General features: G+C 38.6%; 1 protein-coding gene across 1 annotated transcript; it reads right to left on the bottom strand.

The window, feature by feature from the left end:
- Window positions 1-3,321: 3,321 nt before the first annotated feature.
- LOC122341383 (TOM1-like protein 2) lies at window positions 3,322-20,357 on the bottom strand. Its single transcript, XM_043234716.1, has 14 exons — window positions 20,223-20,357; window positions 12,593-12,677; window positions 9,655-9,733; window positions 9,210-9,359; window positions 8,572-8,739; window positions 8,354-8,515; window positions 7,649-7,765; window positions 7,133-7,266; window positions 6,905-6,947; window positions 5,823-5,898; window positions 5,715-5,780; window positions 5,470-5,578; window positions 5,291-5,386; window positions 3,322-3,757 (listed from the first exon to the last, which is right to left on the bottom strand). The coding sequence occupies exons 1-14, from the start codon at window positions 20,272-20,274 to the stop codon at window positions 3,322-3,324; spliced, it is 1,773 nt and encodes a 590-aa protein (XP_043090651.1). The 5' UTR covers window positions 20,275-20,357.
- Between the last annotated feature and the right edge of the window lie 150 nt (window positions 20,358-20,507).

Below are 20,507 nucleotides of genomic sequence, written 5' to 3'. Positions count from 1 at the left end.
GACGATACGACAAATGCGGCGTAACCGGTAAACGGTGAAGTGAGCCACATTTCGGTGAATTATGTTGCGACCTGACCGATGAGGAATCGAACTAAGGCTCTGCTGTTTACAATTTGCCATCAGCTGTATGGTACTGCGACTCCATGTGTGTGATAATATTTTTATGTTGTAAGCGCAAAATTACATTTATTTGATAAAAAAATACAGCTGAAATTATGAAATTTAAATGAGACCTCTATTGAAACTGTGTTAAAAATACAATTTATTCACCAACTTTTTCTCATCATTACTGAATGTGCGTGATAAGCTCTAAATGCTTTCTAGCTACTGTTAATAAATTATTCTTCTTATTATCAATATTCTGCTTTCATACTTTGCGAAAATGCGTGTATTAAATATATATTTTCAGGAATTATTAGATGCATTTAAATAGAAATGATTCCCCGGCACATTATAAGCTGTAATTTGCTTCGCACGAAGAAGCTGTGGATCGGCTTTGCCCTGAGTGTTGTGTTGGAAATAAATGGCTGCTTAAGCTGAAGCATGTCGGTTACGTATTTCGCTCAGCTCTGTAATTCCCCAACTGCAGGCGTCTATCACATTGACTTTCTGTGATGTATCTGAATATGTGCAAGTGACCGTAGATGACGACCTTAACTGTGAATGAAAAAGCATCGGCGGCAGCTTCACTAACATTCGTTTCAACAACACTCTCTGATAACATCTGAACAACCTTGTACCCAGCACTTGCGTCATCTAATTATGTTCGGCCAATGGCATATAATGAACGACAGAAACGATGAAATAGTATTACTGCGGTAGAAAGACAGCATTTCGATTGTGAGCGGCCTACGGCACGGCGGCCGTGATGTACCGTGAAACAAATGAAATCAGGTAAGAAATCTCACCACATCGACACAGAGCACTCCTCAATGTCATCATGACAGAAAGAGACTCTTGACCTCACGAGATCTATGAGTCAAGCTCATGAACAAACCAAAAGGCCCCCAAAGTATGAAAGAGAACAAAAGGCACGACAAACAAAGCACAAACAATAAATGCCAGAAATCTAGGAAAACAACAACAACAGAAAAAATACTGTCGAAAGTCAAACAGGCAAAACGCGCATGCTACGACTCTCTCACTGGCTCACACACACACACACACACACGCACACACACACACACACACTGTAGCTTGCACATAGGCTAATTAACTACTTTACACATGCTGTGTGAAAAAATGAAAGACACTGAAGAATGAATGAATGAAAGCGTTTATGTCAAGAGCAGAGACATGACTAAGTGACAAAACTCTTTTAATCAGGGGAAGCGATGTTTTTTGGCAGCTTCCCTCTAATCGCATTGAATTGGGGTGATAGTCACTTTGCTACATTATTGTATTATTATTTAAAAAAAATCAAGGCTTGAATCACAGAAAAATAATGACATTTCTTCTATCTATTAAATATAGGCTAAATGTTTTTATTTACCTTGCTTTAATGAACATATTTGAGCCAATGACTTTCGCTGCGGAGGCGACACAAAGCAACCAAACAACAATATAATAGTAATAAAATATGTAAATAAAATATGCATTCGATACATATTATTAGTGCCAGAGTTCTTTAATTTATTTTGATTAAGTTTAATCTACAAATGTGAAGAAGACTCATTGATTAAGTATAGTGAATTAATATTTCTATGGCAACGATCAGCATAGAAGTGATAGAGACTGCAGGGCGGCATAAAGCCTACTCACACCTGACAGCGACTTTACTCACACTACTATTCAGAAGTTTGAGGACAGTAAGATTTATTTATCATATTGGATTCTTCAGACACTTAATATGCTTCTATCATTGCACAACATTCTATTTCAAATGTTCTTTAAAATGTATTCATTAAATGGATTCGAGAGGAAAAAATACTACAAAATATTAAGCCATACAAATATTTTCAACATTGATACTAACTATCAGGAATGATTTTGAAGGATCTGAAGACTAATAATTAAAAATTATATATATATATATATATATATATATATATATATATATATATATATATATATATATATATATATATACACACACATACACTAATTTTTTTTTTTTTTTTTTTTATGTTTTCAGTCAAATAAAGACAGCATAAAAACTTCCTACAAACCCTACCCTTTGAACAGTAGTGCATTTTTTCAATGTAAGGTGTGCCTAATGTTACTGATGGGCTGAACACTAAACCTAACATCTCCTGTAGGAGACTTGATCTAATTTCTTATTGGAATTGCAGATTATTTGCTGAAGTTAAACTTTATTGCACCCCGACACATCCACACACCGCATCATTAACAGTCACGGCTGCTCATGTTACCTGGAATCAGCAGCCCTCGATAAAAACGATTGACTTCTTAGGAACTTTTACAGTGTGAAACTTTTATCAGTGTGAACGCCTCTGGAACCTTCCATGAGAGCAGGGCCGGTTTTAATTCTGTTAATTTGTGTTAAAGACCAGCAAGGGTCTAGCTAGAAATGAAACGGATGAGATGAAATCTACTGATTTTTCACTGAAAAAAAAAGTAGGGGTTTCCTACCTGTGATTTAACAATGTAAATGGGGTGATGAAGAAATTCACAGTAAAAGGAACAGAGCAAAGAGAAGAGCTAAGAAACGGCCCTAGAGCCACTCAAGAGATTCTGAAGGAAAAGAGGCCGTGTTTCCATCATGTAAAATAAAAATCGTGACTTTCTCAGCAATGGGTGCTTGCAGTGAATGGGTGCCGTCAGAACGAGAGTCCAAACAGCTGATAAAAACGTGGCCACGATAATCCACAGCACTCCAGTCCATCAGTTAACATGAACAGCTGCATGTTTGTAAAAAAAAAAAGCGAATCTATATTGTGGACACACAACAAATATAGCCAAAAAAAAAAGTCTGAATAATGGATTTGTTTCCTAAAAGACAGCTTTTAATTCAGAAGAAGTGAATTGATGGACTGGACTGGTGTGGACCGCCTGTGGATTATTGTGATGTTTGCCGATCTTCTGACGGCACCCATTCACTGCAGAAAGTAACGAATGCCACATTTCATCAAATCTGTTCTGATAAAGAAACAAATCTCATCCACGCCTTGGATGGCCTGAGGGTGAATACATTCATTTTTTTTTTTTGGGTGAAGCTTTCAATTTAAGGCTCATCAGCCAAAAATCCATTCTCCTCCAGATAAAACGAATGTAGTTTTTACTTATTTAACCCGGACCGGCTGCGCTCCATACCTTTATAGCGCTTCTGCGGAGTTTGAAAGCGGTTGTCGTTATAAAATCTCACGAGAAAAGAGACGCTTTCTTGGAAAAGCAGCGGCACAGAACTTTGGAACGACGTGAGGACGGGTAAATAAAACCAGATTTTTCGTGTTTTGGCTGATCTCCTCCGAGCGTGATCAGATCAGGATCACTGGAGCGCCTCTCCCCTTTACTGTGGGTATGTTTTGAAGTGGTGGTGGGAGGCGAGGGATGGAGAGCGCAGGCCAGGGCTGAGTGGACGGACGGGTGGACACGTGGGGAGCAGTGGTTCTGGGTGAAATCCCTCACCATTCCTTGGGTAATGAGCCAGCTGTCTATGGGCTCCAACTCAGCGTTAGGACCTTTTACATTCAAGCAAATCAACAACAGAAAACACCTTACAGATGTGAAGAAGAAGAAGAAGAAGAAGAACAAAGCACCCACCACAAACACATATAGACCTCCATCTTCAGAAGAACTGGAGCGGGTGTCATTTAAGGCAAGGGAAAGTAACTCCGAGTCAATGAACTAAGGTAGATGGAGGGAGAAACAAACAAACAAAGAGGGAAAAAGGTGTAAACTTTGACCCATGGGCTGATTGCTATGAGGTGCACCTCGAAACCACGTCCGTTATGTAACCTTGATGATTTCTACATATGTCTGGAACCAGAGATACAATCGGTCTATAACGATTTCCTAATATCCCTCAAAGATTTCATAACAATACTTTGCTCAAAAACACCTCTAACAGAATAATAAGGATCATATGTAAGAGCTGGTGCTCCTTTTGTACCTAGATGTATGCATTTATTCATGAATAAATATAAAACGATACACGATAATTTGAACACACCACTTGACTGATGACGATCACATGTGAATTCAGTTTAAATTCATTGTAATTAAATTCAAAGGGGTTTTTTGTCAAGATGATAAAACTGTCCTTATTTCATAATGGGAAAAAGCCTCATTGAAGGAATTGATTTCTTAGGGATAGTTCACCCAACAATGAAAACTCTGTAATTGATTACTCACCTCATTTTTTCCAAACCCAAGCCCATCCTTCGTTCCCCTTCATATTTTTGGATGAAATCAAGAGCTTTCTGTGACGCCGTAAAGGTAGCAAAGACATTGTTGAAATATTCTTCTATGTGACGCCATCGGGTTCAATCTTACTTTCGTGAATCTATGAGAATCATTTTGTGTGCAAAGAAAATGATAAATAACGCCAGTCAACAATTTCCGATGTCACACAGACTATTTTAACAATGTCATTACTACCTTTCTGGGTTAAAAAGCTCTTGGATTTCATCAAGAACATCTTCATTTGTGTTCAGAAGATGAACGAACGCCTTCCCAGGTTTGAGGTGAGTAATTAATGAATCAAATAGAGAGTCATTTTTGGGTGAACTATACCTTTAAAAAGAATGAAAACCTTATAAAATAGTGCTTTAATATCTAATGTTCTCAAAATGTTGTGTTATGTTGTGGTGTGGCCAATGACAAAGATCTAGTTTTTCTTTATAGCAGGCACCATTATTTGTCACTGACCCCTTACACAAAAAAAAAAAGGTACAGTACAAAGCTGTCACTGGGGCAATGTCCTTACAAAAAGTACTGATATGTGCAATATATGGTACAAACATCAGTTTAAGTTATCACCCCAGAGACGGCTCTGTGCCTTTAGACACTCAGAACAACTATAATGCCATTATATTTAACGGTGGCTAATTCAAAATATCACATTTTACTTACAGCAACAATTTTTGTAGTGGTACTTTGTAAGGAATATACGTAGCACTATATATAGTCTCATGAAGGCGGCAACTAATACTCTTTCATGAAGACCTCACAGGAAGAACAAGAGCATTTAATGCCGAGTGACAATGGCATGCAAAGACAAAGAAATGGGTTAAATTTGCCATTCAAATTAGCGCGATTCCCACCTTCTGAGAAACAACGAGGTTTGCTAAGTATTAACATGCAGTGATCACACCATCACCATTAATACCCATGCTGTAAGAAACTCACCCCAGTGGCATTTTGCTGTCTGATGTCCAAAGCGGATGCCAGGCCCACCAGAGCCTGAGGTTCTTCATATTTAACGCTGGAAGTAAGCAGAGAGGATAGTTTGGAGATGTTGGTTTTTTTTTTTTGTGGTTTGTTTGTGTAGCGGTGTGGAAATGGCACTCACTTTTTGCGCTGGTCGCCAGAGAGCTGGACCTGGTGTGGGCGAACATGTCAAAGTCGTCCTGAGGGTTGTGAGCGCTCAGAGAGCTGAGAGTGCCGCTGACGCTGTCTGCACCCCACATCTACCAGAAGGAAATCACGGCGTTGATTACTTTATACTTTATGAATATGGATTTAAATCAACTGACTTTAAGGTTCGTTGGCTGTATTTAATCCATGTTGCTATCCTAATTAGGATGCGCTGCGGAGGCCCTCACCGAGTCCAGCAAGCTGCGTGGAGAGAGACGCTGCAGCAGGAGCAGGGGAGCGGGCTGAAGGGTGGATGTGGGTGTACGAGTGGGTGTAGTGCTGACCTCGAGGAGTGACCACTGCTGGAGAAGCAGGACCCAGATCTATTAGATTATCCTCCTCTGAAGCCTCATTCAGGACCTGTGCATTCACAATACACGCTTGGTTATCAATCAGAATCAAAGCAACTCGCTTTGCTTCACCTGTTACGAGCACATATATATGGCAGTCGTTCGTGGATTCGCTCAGATTGATGGCTCACTGAATCATCGATTAAGAAACACTGATTCGTAATGAAACGCCACCGCGCGTCGATCTGAGACGCACAACATTTCTTCTAAGCCCTTCTAACACCTTTGGCCCACCTACGTATATTAGTTTTCAGGTAAAAATGTCTATGTAACTGATGTTTGTCTTTCTACCAGCCAGTGATAATTCTGCAAGAAAAGTGTTTATAGTAACACATGCAACTCTCATGTGCATCTGACTGACAGAACCGTGCTGATATTTCATTAATTTTCTAATGCGTTACTCCCAACACTGTACATAACAAATAAATAAAAAACATTTTAGATGGAAAATTTTGGATGCAATTAATCAAAATTAATCATTTGATAGCACTAATGCAATTAATCATATCCAACAAAATAAATATATATATATATATATATATATATATATATATATATATATATATATTTTTTTTTATTATTTTATTTAACATACTTTAATAATAGTAATATTTATATATCCTGATTTACCATACTTTTTATGTTAATAACATTCGTTAAAATGAAATGTAAGAAACCTGCAAATTCACATACAAAGGAGAGGAGTATACTTTTTTTTATGGAAAGGCTATAAAATTGAGAGACAGTCAGCCATGATTTACCACTCCACTTCACTCACATCTACACAACAGAGATGCATTATACTTGCCTCTCTCAGCTAAGCATCATGCAAACAAGGAAATAAAATAACGTAAAAAAACAAAAAAAAACATGAGCATGCAATTAACAGACACATATTAATCACAGGACATATGTGTATACCATACAAGAAACAATAAAATACTCAACAAAGACAAACAAATAAAAGACAAACATTACAGTATTTTAAGAAGACAGTACTGCAGTATCAAACTCACCCCGTTGTTTTGTGCTGCTCTGCCTACTCTGTATCTCTCATACCTGTGAAAGATCAAAAACACGATGGAGATGAAAGAGACGTGAACGCGTTTTCAGACCCTGTGCGCTCTGCTCCAAAGCAAAGGGCAGGAAATCAAAGCGAAAACCTGAGCGGAGTGAAGTCAGAGCTTCCTCCGAGAGCCGCGATAAAGGCAGGCGGGAGAAACTTGACGGACACGTCTTCTCACCTCTCGTAACGCAGGAAGATGTTGTTTAAATCATCGTTGACGTGCAGCAGCTCTTCGGTGACCTCTTCATTAGACACGCGGGAGATGAGCTCCACTACTCTGTGCTGCATGGCTCGACACGTCCTGTTCAGCTCCTGACGCACAACATGCAGTCGAGATCATTACGGACAAGTAGAGAAAGTACAGTACAAACCTACACAACGCACAGAACAGACGTGCGGTGGATGAGCTGCTTGTCTGTTTTAAAACACTGTATCGCTACACCCTCTGGTGGTGCTGTTTAGATTGAAAATATCTATGTTCTCTATTAAGAACACGAACATTTTTGTGGCGAAGAAAGGAGGACGGGAAGTTGCATGCTGGATTAGAACCCATAAAGCCAACATGAGCACCGCAGAGGTCCGAGAAAGCTAAGCTAACAATGCTAGACCACAGATCAGCTGGATTTCATTTGGTGTTCAGCTGCTCTGTAGTAAAAATACGGCGTTGTTTATACGCCGGGGAGAACTCTCCGACCTGGAGTAGCTCGAGGTCAGAGGCGTCTTCTTGGCCCGGCACCATCTCTGTCAGCATCTCCGACATCACTTTAATATTCCCACGCACAACGTCCAGCTCACTTCTCAGCCTTGCGATCTGTACACACAAACAAAACGCTTCCACATCAGCAAAAACAGCAATATTGTCCGAATATTTTACGCAAATTTAAAAAGAAACTGCGAGAATATATTGTAAGACGTAATTTATTCCTGTGATGCAAAGCTGAATATTATAGCATCATTACTTCAGTCTTCAGCGTCACATGACCCTTCAGAAACCAGTCTAAAATGCTGATTTGCTGCTTAAGAAGCTTTTCTTAATACACAGTTGCAGCTTAATATTTTTGTGGAAACCGTGATGCTTTGACACTAAATATTTTTTAAAAACATAAATGTCTTTACGGTCACTTTTGACCAATTTAGTGCACGCTTGCTTAATGCCCCAAACTTTATTCACAGTAAAGCATTATTCAGAAAAATCTACGCTCATCTGTGTTTTAGTCCAAGTCCTGACAGCGAAGTGAAATGTTATGTCGCTTTGCGTTTGCCGTAGACATCCAGATTGATTGTTGCGGGTATCTTGGTATCTTAAGATGCAGTGTAAGTCAGCTCATTGGTTTTGGAACGGGTTTGAACACAGCCTTAACACTGAATACAGCAAAGCCTATCCTGAGGTGTGTGCGACCTGCTCTGGGTTTGCTGTGATGGGTCCTGATACGGGTGGGATCTGGGCGGGGTTGAAGTCAGCTGTGGCGGCAGCTGCAGGTGTAGGGCCCGTCTGAGACGCCGCGTTTGGCTGAGCAGACGCTCTGTACTTGTGCGTGCCTGGATCTACCTCTGGGACACCCTAGAACGACAAACGAGACAGAATGAAGCCAAATGAACGAAATCGTATCGAAGAGCCTGGTGTGGGCGGAAGCTGTGCGGTTTCTGACCCGCTGTAGGCGTGTGGATGGGCGACAAAGCATCCAGGTCTGCCATCGGGAACTCAATTCCTTTCCTCTTCAGCTCCTCGTAAATGTGCACGACTCCAGTGAGGTCCGGGCTGCTCCTGAAGGCATCTGCCCAAGCCTGGGCCCGAAACACAAAGACAGAGAAAGGCCATCGGTTCAGGTGGAACTATCCAACAGGAAGGCATTTTTTTACAAAAATAGCTAAATGAATATAAAGTCACGAGAGAGTTAGAGGGTCAAGCAAACAAATAGATGAAATACTGTCAAATCAAAAACTAAAATAAAAATAAAATAAAGACGATTCTGTGTAACAATTTTAAAATGTAACCAATTGGTTTGAGACAGTTAAATGCAGCTATGCTCTGTATACCATCAAGGAAGCTGTCAGCGATCTACTCTAAACTGAGTCAATCTGATTAAGTAATGGCTTCCAGTCAACTAGAATTAATGCAATCCCACGCAGCCTCACAGACCAAGTCCATCAGACCTAGTTTCCAGCCCGCACCCATTCTGAATGAAAATGCTGTGGTGGTTTCACTGCAGAAACAAAGAAAGAGCGGAGGAGGAAGTTCGCTTCACTCAGTTCACCTGAATCAGTGACAGCACTTTGTCCTGTACTATAGCCGGAGGGTTGGTCTTCGGAGTGATGATCTTCACCAAGATGCCTTCGATGAAATCTCTATTGGCGACGTGGACGTGAAAACGGTGGCCGCAGTTTTTCACGCAAGTCTCCAGAACCTAGAAAAGACAATTATACAAGCAGCTAACGTTACTGGTTATTTAGACTAAAGCTAAAGCTCCCACACAAAACAGGAACTTAATGCATTCAAATCCTCACAAAAACCTTCTTCAAATTTCAAAATAGCCTCAGGCATGCCTGAAGGTGGGGGGTTTACAAAGTACTCAGCTGTCATTAACGATTAACGCCGCAAAGCAGCAGACTAAACACCAGATTTTGCTCCTCCACCTTCATTTATGACGTTTTATGACTTCATTAAGGGTTTATGTGAATGTCCAGCACAGTGTCACTCACGGTAAGAGCCAGCATCACTTCACGGAAGTTCCTGTTGCCGTTGAGCCTCTTTTTCACCGCACGCATGGCATCTTTAGGCCTGTGAGAGCACACAGTTTAGATGATTTATCAACAGCTTAAAGGCTTCTTCCCACCAAGAATAATTATAACGCTAACACATGCACAGCAGAAATTAACAATATATTTATTTAAAGCTTAGGTTTTAGTTGTGTTCTGTCAACATTACAGGACACACTTTGAATTTTGATTGGCTGTCAATGTTTTCAGCATTCATTGGTTGGAAAAAAAAATACTCTACTTTCTAAATGACTCCACTGTTCTCTTTTATTGTATTTTAAGAAAAATAAAATAATAATAATAATAATAATAATATTATTACACACACACACACACAGACATATATATATATATATATATATATATATATATATATATATATATATATATATATATATATATATATATATATATGTCTGTGTGTAATAATATTATTATTTTTATTTTTTCTTATATATATATATATATATATATATATAGGTCCATTGACACAGAGGAGAAGAAATTGCTAAATCTTTTATTTTGGTTTTTTTTTTTTTGAGCACAAAAGACATTCTCGTAGTTTTATAATGTAATAAATGAACCTCTGATCTCACATGGACTATTTTACCGATGTCCTTACATTTCTAGGTCTCGACCGTTTCAATTGTCTTGCGGTCTACGAAGGGTCAGCAAGCTCTCAGATTCCATCTAGAATATCTTAATTTGTGTTCTAAAGATGAACAAATGTCTTACGGGTTTGGAACGACATGAGACTTAGACAGACTTAGAGCTACATATATGAACACACTCTGTAGAAGCAGCTGTATAACATATTGACCATTTCCAGTTGTATTGCTCAGACGTTGGGATTTGAACAATGGCCGAGAAGTAGCTACAGTTCAAAATTGTTTCGTGTTTTCGAGTTGTGCATTTCAGCATGAGTGGACCGACCAATCAGTATTTAGGATCATAACATGCAATTAAGCAGAGCACTCTGTGAGCTCAAGATAGGAATTAAAAGACTCAATCCGACCAGACAGCACCAAAGCACCACTACTGAAAGCCCTCTTACAAACACACTGTAATTAATTGCCAGGAAGTTCATCAACTTCCAGCTTTGTTGTTTTTTTTCCCATGGTGGGATCAAAGCTCCCATATCTCCGAGCCTTTATAAGTAAGAACAACAACATTGGCAACTGAAAACTGAACTCAACGTGAGACGATTTAATTGTTAAAATGAATTATAGGGAAATTATGCTCAATATCTCACCATATTTAAAAGAAGCAATTAGCATTTATGATAATGCCATGAGGATGTCCATACCGCCTGACTTGTCTTAAAAAGGAAATTTGCTCAGATTTAAATAGCATACTACTCGCTCGCTAAGTACTACTTTTGAATAAGTACCTTGCAACCAATAAAATATATAGATGAATAAAATTTGCTATGCGGTCATTGTTCACAAATCCTCTAAAAACTGGAATCAGTCCGGTTCGGTTTTTTAATGAATAGCTACATTTTTACATACTGTTTTTCACCTACTGGATACTAAGGAAGTTAGTCATCACGTGCAGAAACGTCGATCACAGAGAAGGAACTACAGCAATACTATCTTGCATTATGGGAATTACCCAATAGCAGAAGTGAAAATCCAAACTGCATGACACAGAACGGACCGGCAATTTGAGTAATACGCTTTCTATCAATACGGTAAGTCTACACTGTTCTAGTCCAAATGTGCACTTAATCTGGCATAATCCGTTCGAAGAGGCATCTACACAAATGATAAAGGAATCGTTAAAAAGCAAGGAAGATTGTTTACATTTTTGAAAACACCCACAATTTTGAATGCAACAATAAAAAAAACCCCAGCCTAAACAGAGGAGAGCACTGTTTTCCCCTCACACAGAACAGAGACTAGCCTGTAGTGCCAGTCTGACCACAGAGTGTGTGTGTGTGTGTGTGTGTGTGTGTGTGTGTGTGTGTGAGAGAGAGATAGAGAGAAACAGACAGAGTGAAGAATCATATGGAGTATAAACAGCACTCTGAAAAGGCTCTGCGTATACCTGGTATGAACATTAATCTCAGGTGAACCAGTCACAAACGATCAACCGAGATACAGTTACCAAATAAAACTGTACTGTGACTGCTTGTGACTGTTACCTGACTACATACAGCACCTTTATAAAGTTTTGGGGTCAATAAGATTTTTTTTTATTATTATTTAATAGTTTTATCTATAAAAGCTGCATTAAATCGACCAAATATGACACCGAATGCATTTGTAATATTAAAAAAAATGCTTTTCCTATTCATAAAGGAAACCTTAAAACTATAATTGCTGTCAAACAATTAATCGGGATTAATTGCATCCAAAATAAATGTTTTTGTTTATATAATACATGCGTGCGCGCTTTGTATATTTAGTATGTAAATACACACTTGCGCATAAATAAATTTCTATATATTTATAATCATAATAGTTTTTCTTTAGCAAATCAGCATATCATAGTGAAGACCGGAGTACTGATGGGGAAAAAGCTGTGTCATTGCAAGAATAAATTACATTTTATTAATCGTAATAAAACGCTTGAATAATATTTGGATTGTAAGGATTGTAATATTTCATTGTATTTTTGATCATGTTTCATTGTATTTTCTACTATCAAATAATACCACGCACCATTTCTTCGATGAAGCAGGGAAAAAATTAATGTTGTCTATATATAGGTATGTATGTCATATATATATATATATATATATATATATATATATATATATATATATATGTCAGAGCTGTGAGACTGTGAGAAGAGTCAGTGAGAGTCATCAGCAGGCGCTGTGTGTGTGTGTGTGTGTGTGTGTGTGGGAGTGTGTGTGGGAGTGTGTGTCTCTCACCCTTCCTCGGTCTCATTGATGATGTCACAGATCTCCATGTTGAGCGTCCAGTCTTCATTCTGCAGGGAGCCATCTGTGGCTTTCTCTGGGAGAAACATACCACACACACAGATCAGCAGGTCGTCTCAATCGCTGACACAAACAAACACACGCAAGACAAAACACTTAATCCCCGGCGGCTCAGCAACACACGGCCGGTCACATGACCCCGATCTCACTGCTCCCCGACTCATCTCACGTACAATCAAACTAAAAAAAGTGAGGATTAGACAAAATCGGTTCACTCCCACGGTCAGTCTAACAAATATATGACGGGTTTATTAGCAAAAACAGATTTTTCAGTTTTCAAAAATCATGTTTTTTTTTTTTTTCATCGTGCATTTCATTTCCAATTCACCTCGATCAAACTGAGCCCGAGATATTTTGATTAGGTACAAAATTGCAAAAAAACCTAAATTAAAACGTAATAAAAAACTAACATAATAAAAAACAAGATAGTTTTAAAAATCTGGATTATTTGTTTTCTCGATTTAATTTTAGTTCCGGCTTTTCTAAAATAACTAAAAAAATAAAAAAATTAAATAAAATAAATAAAAATATAAATATATATAAAAAAATATATAAAAATGATAAGATACAACAAAGTTAGAAAAATTATAAAATCGAAAATGAAAATGTAAGCTGCGTGCAACCTCACTGATACTTAAGGAACGCGGTCACAAAAATGAGAGATGCAACACTTCTTTCTGAGACGCTATAGGACAAGATCAGCGTCTAGCAGAAGAGCTTTACTGAGGCTTGACCTGAACTGACCGGGCCTGGGTGATTATTTCATTGTCAGATGTCATTTTCCTCGCTGCTAGGCTTCAAGTCAAACTCCATTGTGTTTTTTTAGTTAGAAAAGGCGCAATAGGACAGCGAGTACTTTTCCGACGCAGAACCGACCAGCACCGGTTCAGTATCACGGTCTCCTTTAGAGGAGAGTGTGATGAAACCCGGTCTTTTGTAATTAGCCGTGAAGTAACATGGGTGTGATTCTCGTACAGCTTGCAGCTGCAAAAATGTGCTTTCTATGCTGCAGCCTGTTTCCGAGAACACGTGCGAAATAAAAAGTCCGAAATGAAATGAAATATGAAAAACGAGCAAAGATTCAGCATTAGGGATGGACCGAATGTTCGGCAAACCGAAAACAGCAAAAAACAGCTATAATAACTGAAAAGACCGAATGAATTATGCCGAACAATGACTAACGTGATCAGATGAGAAGAGGAAGGGTGGCTGGTTACTGTCTTATGACTGAATTAGTAAATGATTAGTAAATAAATGCAGACGGTTATGTTTTCTAATACGAGTTGCATGCAGCCCACTCACACGGCTCTGTCTGTTTGTTAGCCAGGGTTCAAAGGTCAAATCATTGTTACTAGCCGGCTGCTCCGTGACATTTTCAGGCATTTTTTAAACGAAAATAAGAAAAGACGATAATAATAATTACACAACTCATACATATCGTTCCAGTTGGGATCTGTAATATTTTATAATGTTTTGTAGGAATTCTGCTCAGCAAGGCTGCGTTAAAACACATGTCTGACTCAAGAAGGGGGGTCTCAAAAACTTACTCATATCGTTCATTCATTCATTCATTCATACTGGATGCATGCGTCTGTTTGTTAGTTAGTTAATTTAGATTTACCCTAAAATGCATATTAGCGGTCAAAATAAAATGAGCATATATATGTGAACTAGGCCTATATATCTGAACCAGTGTGTCTATTTGAAGCCCTGACAAAATTCTCGCTAAGTGCACCAAGACCGCTGAAACCAAAATATCAAGAAAAGCCCTCACTGGGGAAAACGTGGTAAAAGTTTGCAGACGTTTCAATTAACCCTAAAGCAAAACACACGCAATGCAAAGTCCAAACTGTAGGTAAAACATCTGTGAAACCTTAACATGGAAATTCTTTCATTATGGCAATACTTTGGGCTCTATTTTTAGTCTTTTTATTGTGTACATGAGTAACAAAGAGCCAATGAACAGCCGTATAAACAATGGAAATACACACTAGCTATATTTCCATCCACCTATTTTTATGAGCAATATTGGGATTTAACATGCTGATATTGATTTCCCTCCTGACACTCTTGTTGCGATATTAGGTTTCAACCAAATAGAGGCAGATCAATACGAGATGAAGACAATTTTGTTGATGTGGACCAAAATTTTGCAACTAAATTTGAGACGTGGCTTACGAGCTCAGTAATGTGTTACAAATGGAAAAGAGTAGATATGAGAAAAAATAGCTGGCAATGGGGTTGGGGAATTCTTCAAAATGTTTTTTTTTTAATGCAGGATGGAAATGCCAAGATGCGCATGAATCGTACATATGCACGTTAAAAAAAAGAAGATGCACTCAACTAAATGGGATAAATTTCTTATATTTTACCAAATAAGTTCCTATAATGCGTATCAAAAAAGACATGTGACATGAGACAGCAAAACTGGACAAACCAATGGACTGATCCGAAATCGCAGGTCTCAAACAGCAGGCTTTCGAAAAACCGATTCGTAACTTTGGATGGAAACAGCGAGTCCGCGTTCACCTACGTTTCCAAGTTTGACTATATCTGAGTCACTACAGGGTGGCTTGACCACATATGCGAAACCAAACCAAATATAGAACATGCAACGGTTCAATTTCAAGTCTACGATAACCGCGATCGCTTCTAACCAAGAAACAAACTCACGGATGGCCCGAGGCTTTCAGCAAACGTTTTTGGGCGGTTTCTTCAAATGCACAAACCGCACCGAAGTGTCTTGTAAAATCGGAGCAAAGCTCTGGACATCAGCTCGGCAGCACCAGTGAACTTTCACTCTGCAAACTGGGAAGCGTCCGGAGCATGACGCGGCTTTCACGGCCGGGTGAGGCCTCTTCCTGTAGTCTGCGGAGCCGCAGGAAATACTTCATGCCTTATTCATACCCCTGAGCTGCTCTTCTGTCAAACTGACAGATGTGACGAGGCGGAGAGAAGACTGCTGCTTCTGTCTTCTCGCTCACCGGACACGAGAGCAGGGTTCACAGCGGCGCTCGTCTTCCTCTCCTGTCCCGCGGCACGCCGGCTTCGGCTGGGGGTCGAGTTGTCGAGGAGACGTCGTCCGAAAAAGCCGCAGACTCACCGTGAGAGTTGCGTGGCGGGAAAGAGGAAGGAGAGCGCTTCGCTACAACTGAAGCAAAACTGGATGACCATATTGTACACCATATTGATCTCTCGATAGGTGGCCGTTTTGAGATGATTAGCTTAAAAGAAGAAGAAGAACAAAAGGGCAATTTCGTCCAAACCCAAGACTGCTCATGTTCGAAACCAAAAAGAAAATATTTTAACGAAAATAATGCCTATGAATGGAGTATTTTATTATACTGATAATAATAGGAAATGTAAGAAATGAGAATCAAACCAGTTTTTCTGAAAAAAAAAAAAAGTTATTTAATTTTTTTATATAATTATTATTTTATACAATTATATTATATACATTTACATTATGGTGTATTTTATTATATGTTAATTTTAAAATATGTTAAAATATAAAACCATAGTTACTTTAATATCTCACAACATTACTAATTTCAATATATATTTGATCAAATAAATAAATTTGGTAAGAATAAGAGATTTCTTTTAAATCCCAAACTTTTCGAAAATACTATAACATAATAAAAAAAATAGATAAATAAATAAAACAACTTCAATTGACACTCATTTTAACAGAACAATTAATGCAAGTGCCTCAATAATATTAGAATTCACATTTCTGCTTTGAAATCCTCATCGACTTCCACGTAATCTACATTTTCGCTTTTTCATTAGGGAAAAAAAGAGAGGATGAAAATATGCGCCTGCTGTAATCGGCCTTATCCCACAAATGCTGTCGACTTGGCTTCACTTGAACCAAGCCTAGAGTATTCCAAAAGCAAACCGAGCAACTTCTCACGGGAAATCCTCCAGTAATCTCCTCAAGAAGATTTGCGGAGTGGAAGACTGAAGGCAATGAGCAAATGAACAAGGAGCGAGAAACGGACACTATGGCGCGCTGGACAGGTAGAGAAAGCGTGCGGACACACGTCCGAGTGCAGCCCTGCGGCGGGAGACAGCGAGTGCTCGGGACAGCTGGGTCACGTGCACCGGCCGTACCAACCTCAGCCAAACACCGCACGGCCGTATACAGCCAGACCTGTACACAGCAGCGCTTCCTGATGTTCATCAGATTCATTCACTTTCTTGATGAACCGGTCAAAAATGTCATGCTTCTAATGTTCTAATCGAATCCATCCCTGAATGAACTGAAAGCAATGCACTATTCATCGAATGCTAATATCTATTCATATTTCAGTTATGTTTTATTTACATTTTTATTTATTTTTTTTAATCAAGATTTAGCAATTTTGCTGTGCTTTTAATTTGCATTTGTTTGTTTTTTATAGCCGTTCAGTTTTAATTTGCGTAATTTTAGTACTTTAACTTATTTGATGAATATTTTGATGAATATTTTTTTCCAGGTGTATTTGCAATGCCATTTTTAATAGTTTCTGTTTTAGTCAGCAACAATAACGATGTTAAGATCACGAGGTTTAAATCAGTGACGAGATACTTGAAAACGAGTACGGTCAAGCATCAGATGAAATAAAAGCATTTGTTTACATGATATATGAATGTGTCTTTTTTTTTATATAAATGTATATAATAAACAAAAACATATTTTTCTCTTACATGCACGTGTTTGTAAAATAAAACAAATACGCAGTACGCACTCGTATATTATGTTCTTTTAAGTGCAATTATTCGTGAGCAGGATCTTTTATAGCCGAGACCAACGATCGAAAAAACTATGCACTAAATACTCTCTGAGAATCCAACTTTTTAACAGCGTAAACGCCTCTGAACGTGTGAAAGTGCGTTTTACCGGCCCTTTAACAAACACTTCAGATTCCAAAGCTACTTATGTGAAGCCTCATTAAGCCCTCGTCCGTGTTTTCCTTCCTTAAATGTTCATGCCTCGGTGGGACAGGTTCAGACCCGAGTCTGAAAGGAGGGACCCGACACTTTTACCATCGTCACCTTCGATCTCTCTCAGGACAAACATAATCTTGTCGTCGCCACTTTAACAAACAGCTCAAAATGACAGCAAGACATGTTTGAGGAAGACATTTCAAGTCAAGTAATAATCGGTAATAAATCTAATATATTAAAACACTACGGTATCGGTGATACTGGTTCAGTCTGGTAGAAGGTCCAAGGATCTCCATTTTATTTTCTTTGCATCATTGACTTTATTATTTTGACAGCCTTATCTATTTCAGAGATGATGCTTCTGAAGACATCTTTTTTTATGTAAATTACTGCATTTATTTGGCAAGAATTCATTAAACTGATTTATCTCTGTTTCTATTGAACAAGATATCATAAAATTGTGTCAAGGTTTCCAAAATGTTTCCATTCGATACATCAGAGTGATCCTTGAAGGATGACGTGAGACTAAAGACTGGAGAAATGATGCTGGGAATACAACTTCGCGTCACAGGAATGTTTTTTTTTTTACATTTATTCAAACAGTTAATAATAATACTTCACAAACTTGCCGTCGTGTAAAGAAACCCTCCACCTACGTGCAGATATATTATGCATCTGCCGACACTGTAGCCAATCGCAGTCATATCCGTTGAACAACTGGCCAATCAGCGGTGTTTAAGAAGCCGCTGAACGGCGCTCAAAAGGAAATAGCCATTTATAAAAATTTCGGCAATCGCAAGTCGGCCCATTCGACAACACCGCTGCCACTTTGTCTCCTCAGCTAACTGAAGGCCCTTCTCTTCTGTACAAGCGCTGAGCGATGGGGGGAAAAAACAATACCTGACTCATAACGAAATGCTCATCTGTTAGGATGTTGTCCTGCGGTCAGCACATCCTGAACCTGCAGGATCAACTTATGAGCTCCAGGCCCCGGGGGGCAGGAGAAAAAGCAAGGCGCTGTTCACAAATTGTTACCGAAATCAAATCAGTGTCCATAATACAATCCACTCTCTTACGCACTTGCGATGCTGCGACAGCTGAGAGAGACTTCGTGTGCATATCTGGGCTTGAATTACGGTATATTGCGCGACGTATCGCCCAGCCGTATTTACAATTAAGTTGTAAACCAAGCAGAAACTATTCTATCAGCTAAACGTGGCGTTTAAAACCGCGGTGCCAAAGTGCAGCATACGCATACAGAACACCATTGTTTAGGATGCAGGCAAGTTATGCTACTTATTCTGGTCTCACAGATTTCAACGCTACCTAGGAACTCCAGTCAAATGCGCACGCCGCAAACACGTCCAAATGCAAAGCAACTGCAAGAACGTAGATTGGCTCGCGTGACCGCTCATGTATTAAAAAAATAAAAAAAAAAAAAAAAAAAAAGGAGAAAGCCAAGTCCCAGCGGTTAAAGACGCTACAAGAGCACCGGGTTTTCACACCCTGCGCTCTCAACGAATCAAAAGTCACATGACTGGATCGCTCCTGCTTTATGGCGCTTGTAACCAAATTCAGGACCAGACATGTCAACGCAAACCGGTTTCCAGATTCATCAATAAATCACACGTCGACCATCAGTGAAAGCTATTATAACTGAATACCAGTTGTCAACAAGTGAAAAAAAAAACGGTCACACTGTGTTAAAATATATTAATAATAAAATATGTTATTAAAATATATTATTAATTAATAATATGATCATTTTTAAAAGTGTACAAAATATTGAGTGAATATTTTTGATAGCGGCTGTATACATACTGTGTATATTTCACACAAAAATTAAAGATTAGACTAATTTAAGAGGCATTTATTGACATAAATAATGCTTTCATGTTTACTAATCATTATTGAGATTAAAATGTATTATTATTTAATCACATATATATATATATATATATATATATATATATATATATATTTTAAAGTAAGCAGCAGAATCGTTAATATTTTATTCTGGTTGATTCTATTGTTCGTCATATGTCTAATCATTGTCCAAATGTTGTAAACCTACTTCGGCTTTGTTGGTATTCTACATGTAAAAATAATATATTTGAATAAACGTAATGATTATGAAAATACCGCAATGACTAACTGTCAAACCGATGCATTACAACAAAGTATGAAACTTTTGAGTCAAATCAAAAGGAGTTATACAGACAGAGATAACCGTGTAATCTAAGTCAGTAGCATGAAATATGAAATAAAAGGTTATAAATGTCCTAAATGTTCAATGTTAGAGAAAAGGTGGTCTCATTGAGAGCAGACAGAGGCTTCAGTTTCTCTTTTAAGTCCTGCTGGCGAAACGCTCTCACTCTCTAGTTATGAATTTCCCAATAATGAAAAAACTAATTAATAGAGTTTTCTAGTAACATCTGTGTGTTTGCACCGGATGAAGATGCAGGCTAGCACAACATCTAATTTAGCTAACAGTGCTGACTGTATGATGCTGCCAGTTAATACACGACTTTAAAGCATTTCAACGCGAGCGGTGGATGGCTATCGACCATTAGCTATTATAAAAGCACAATTCTATTAAAGAAGAAGCTATTAAAAGCCGCCAACTCACCGATGCACTGGCCAACGGGAGTGCTGTACGGATTCCCCAACAAGAACTCCATCTTGATGACAACAACAATCCGCCGACACGGAGAGGCTGGCGGACGGCGCGCGTAAGCCCCGCCCAGAGCGCTCTGTGATTGGCCTAAACAAGCGAAACTTTTAATTGATTGATCAATACTCGTGTCAATCACGGGAATCAGGTTCCACTTAAAAGGCTCCCGATTTGCGAAAACCTGTGTAAATTGACGTTACCTGATAAAACATTAATTCCAGTTCAACTTAATTTATGGAC

This window comes from Puntigrus tetrazona, chromosome 3 (genome assembly GCF_018831695.1).
Source record: "Puntigrus tetrazona isolate hp1 chromosome 3, ASM1883169v1, whole genome shotgun sequence".
Classification (NCBI taxonomy): Eukaryota; Metazoa; Chordata; class Actinopteri; order Cypriniformes; family Cyprinidae; genus Puntigrus; species Puntigrus tetrazona.
The sequence above is the reverse complement of the archived record's forward strand: the minus strand, read 5'-3'. Positions and strand labels throughout refer to the sequence as shown.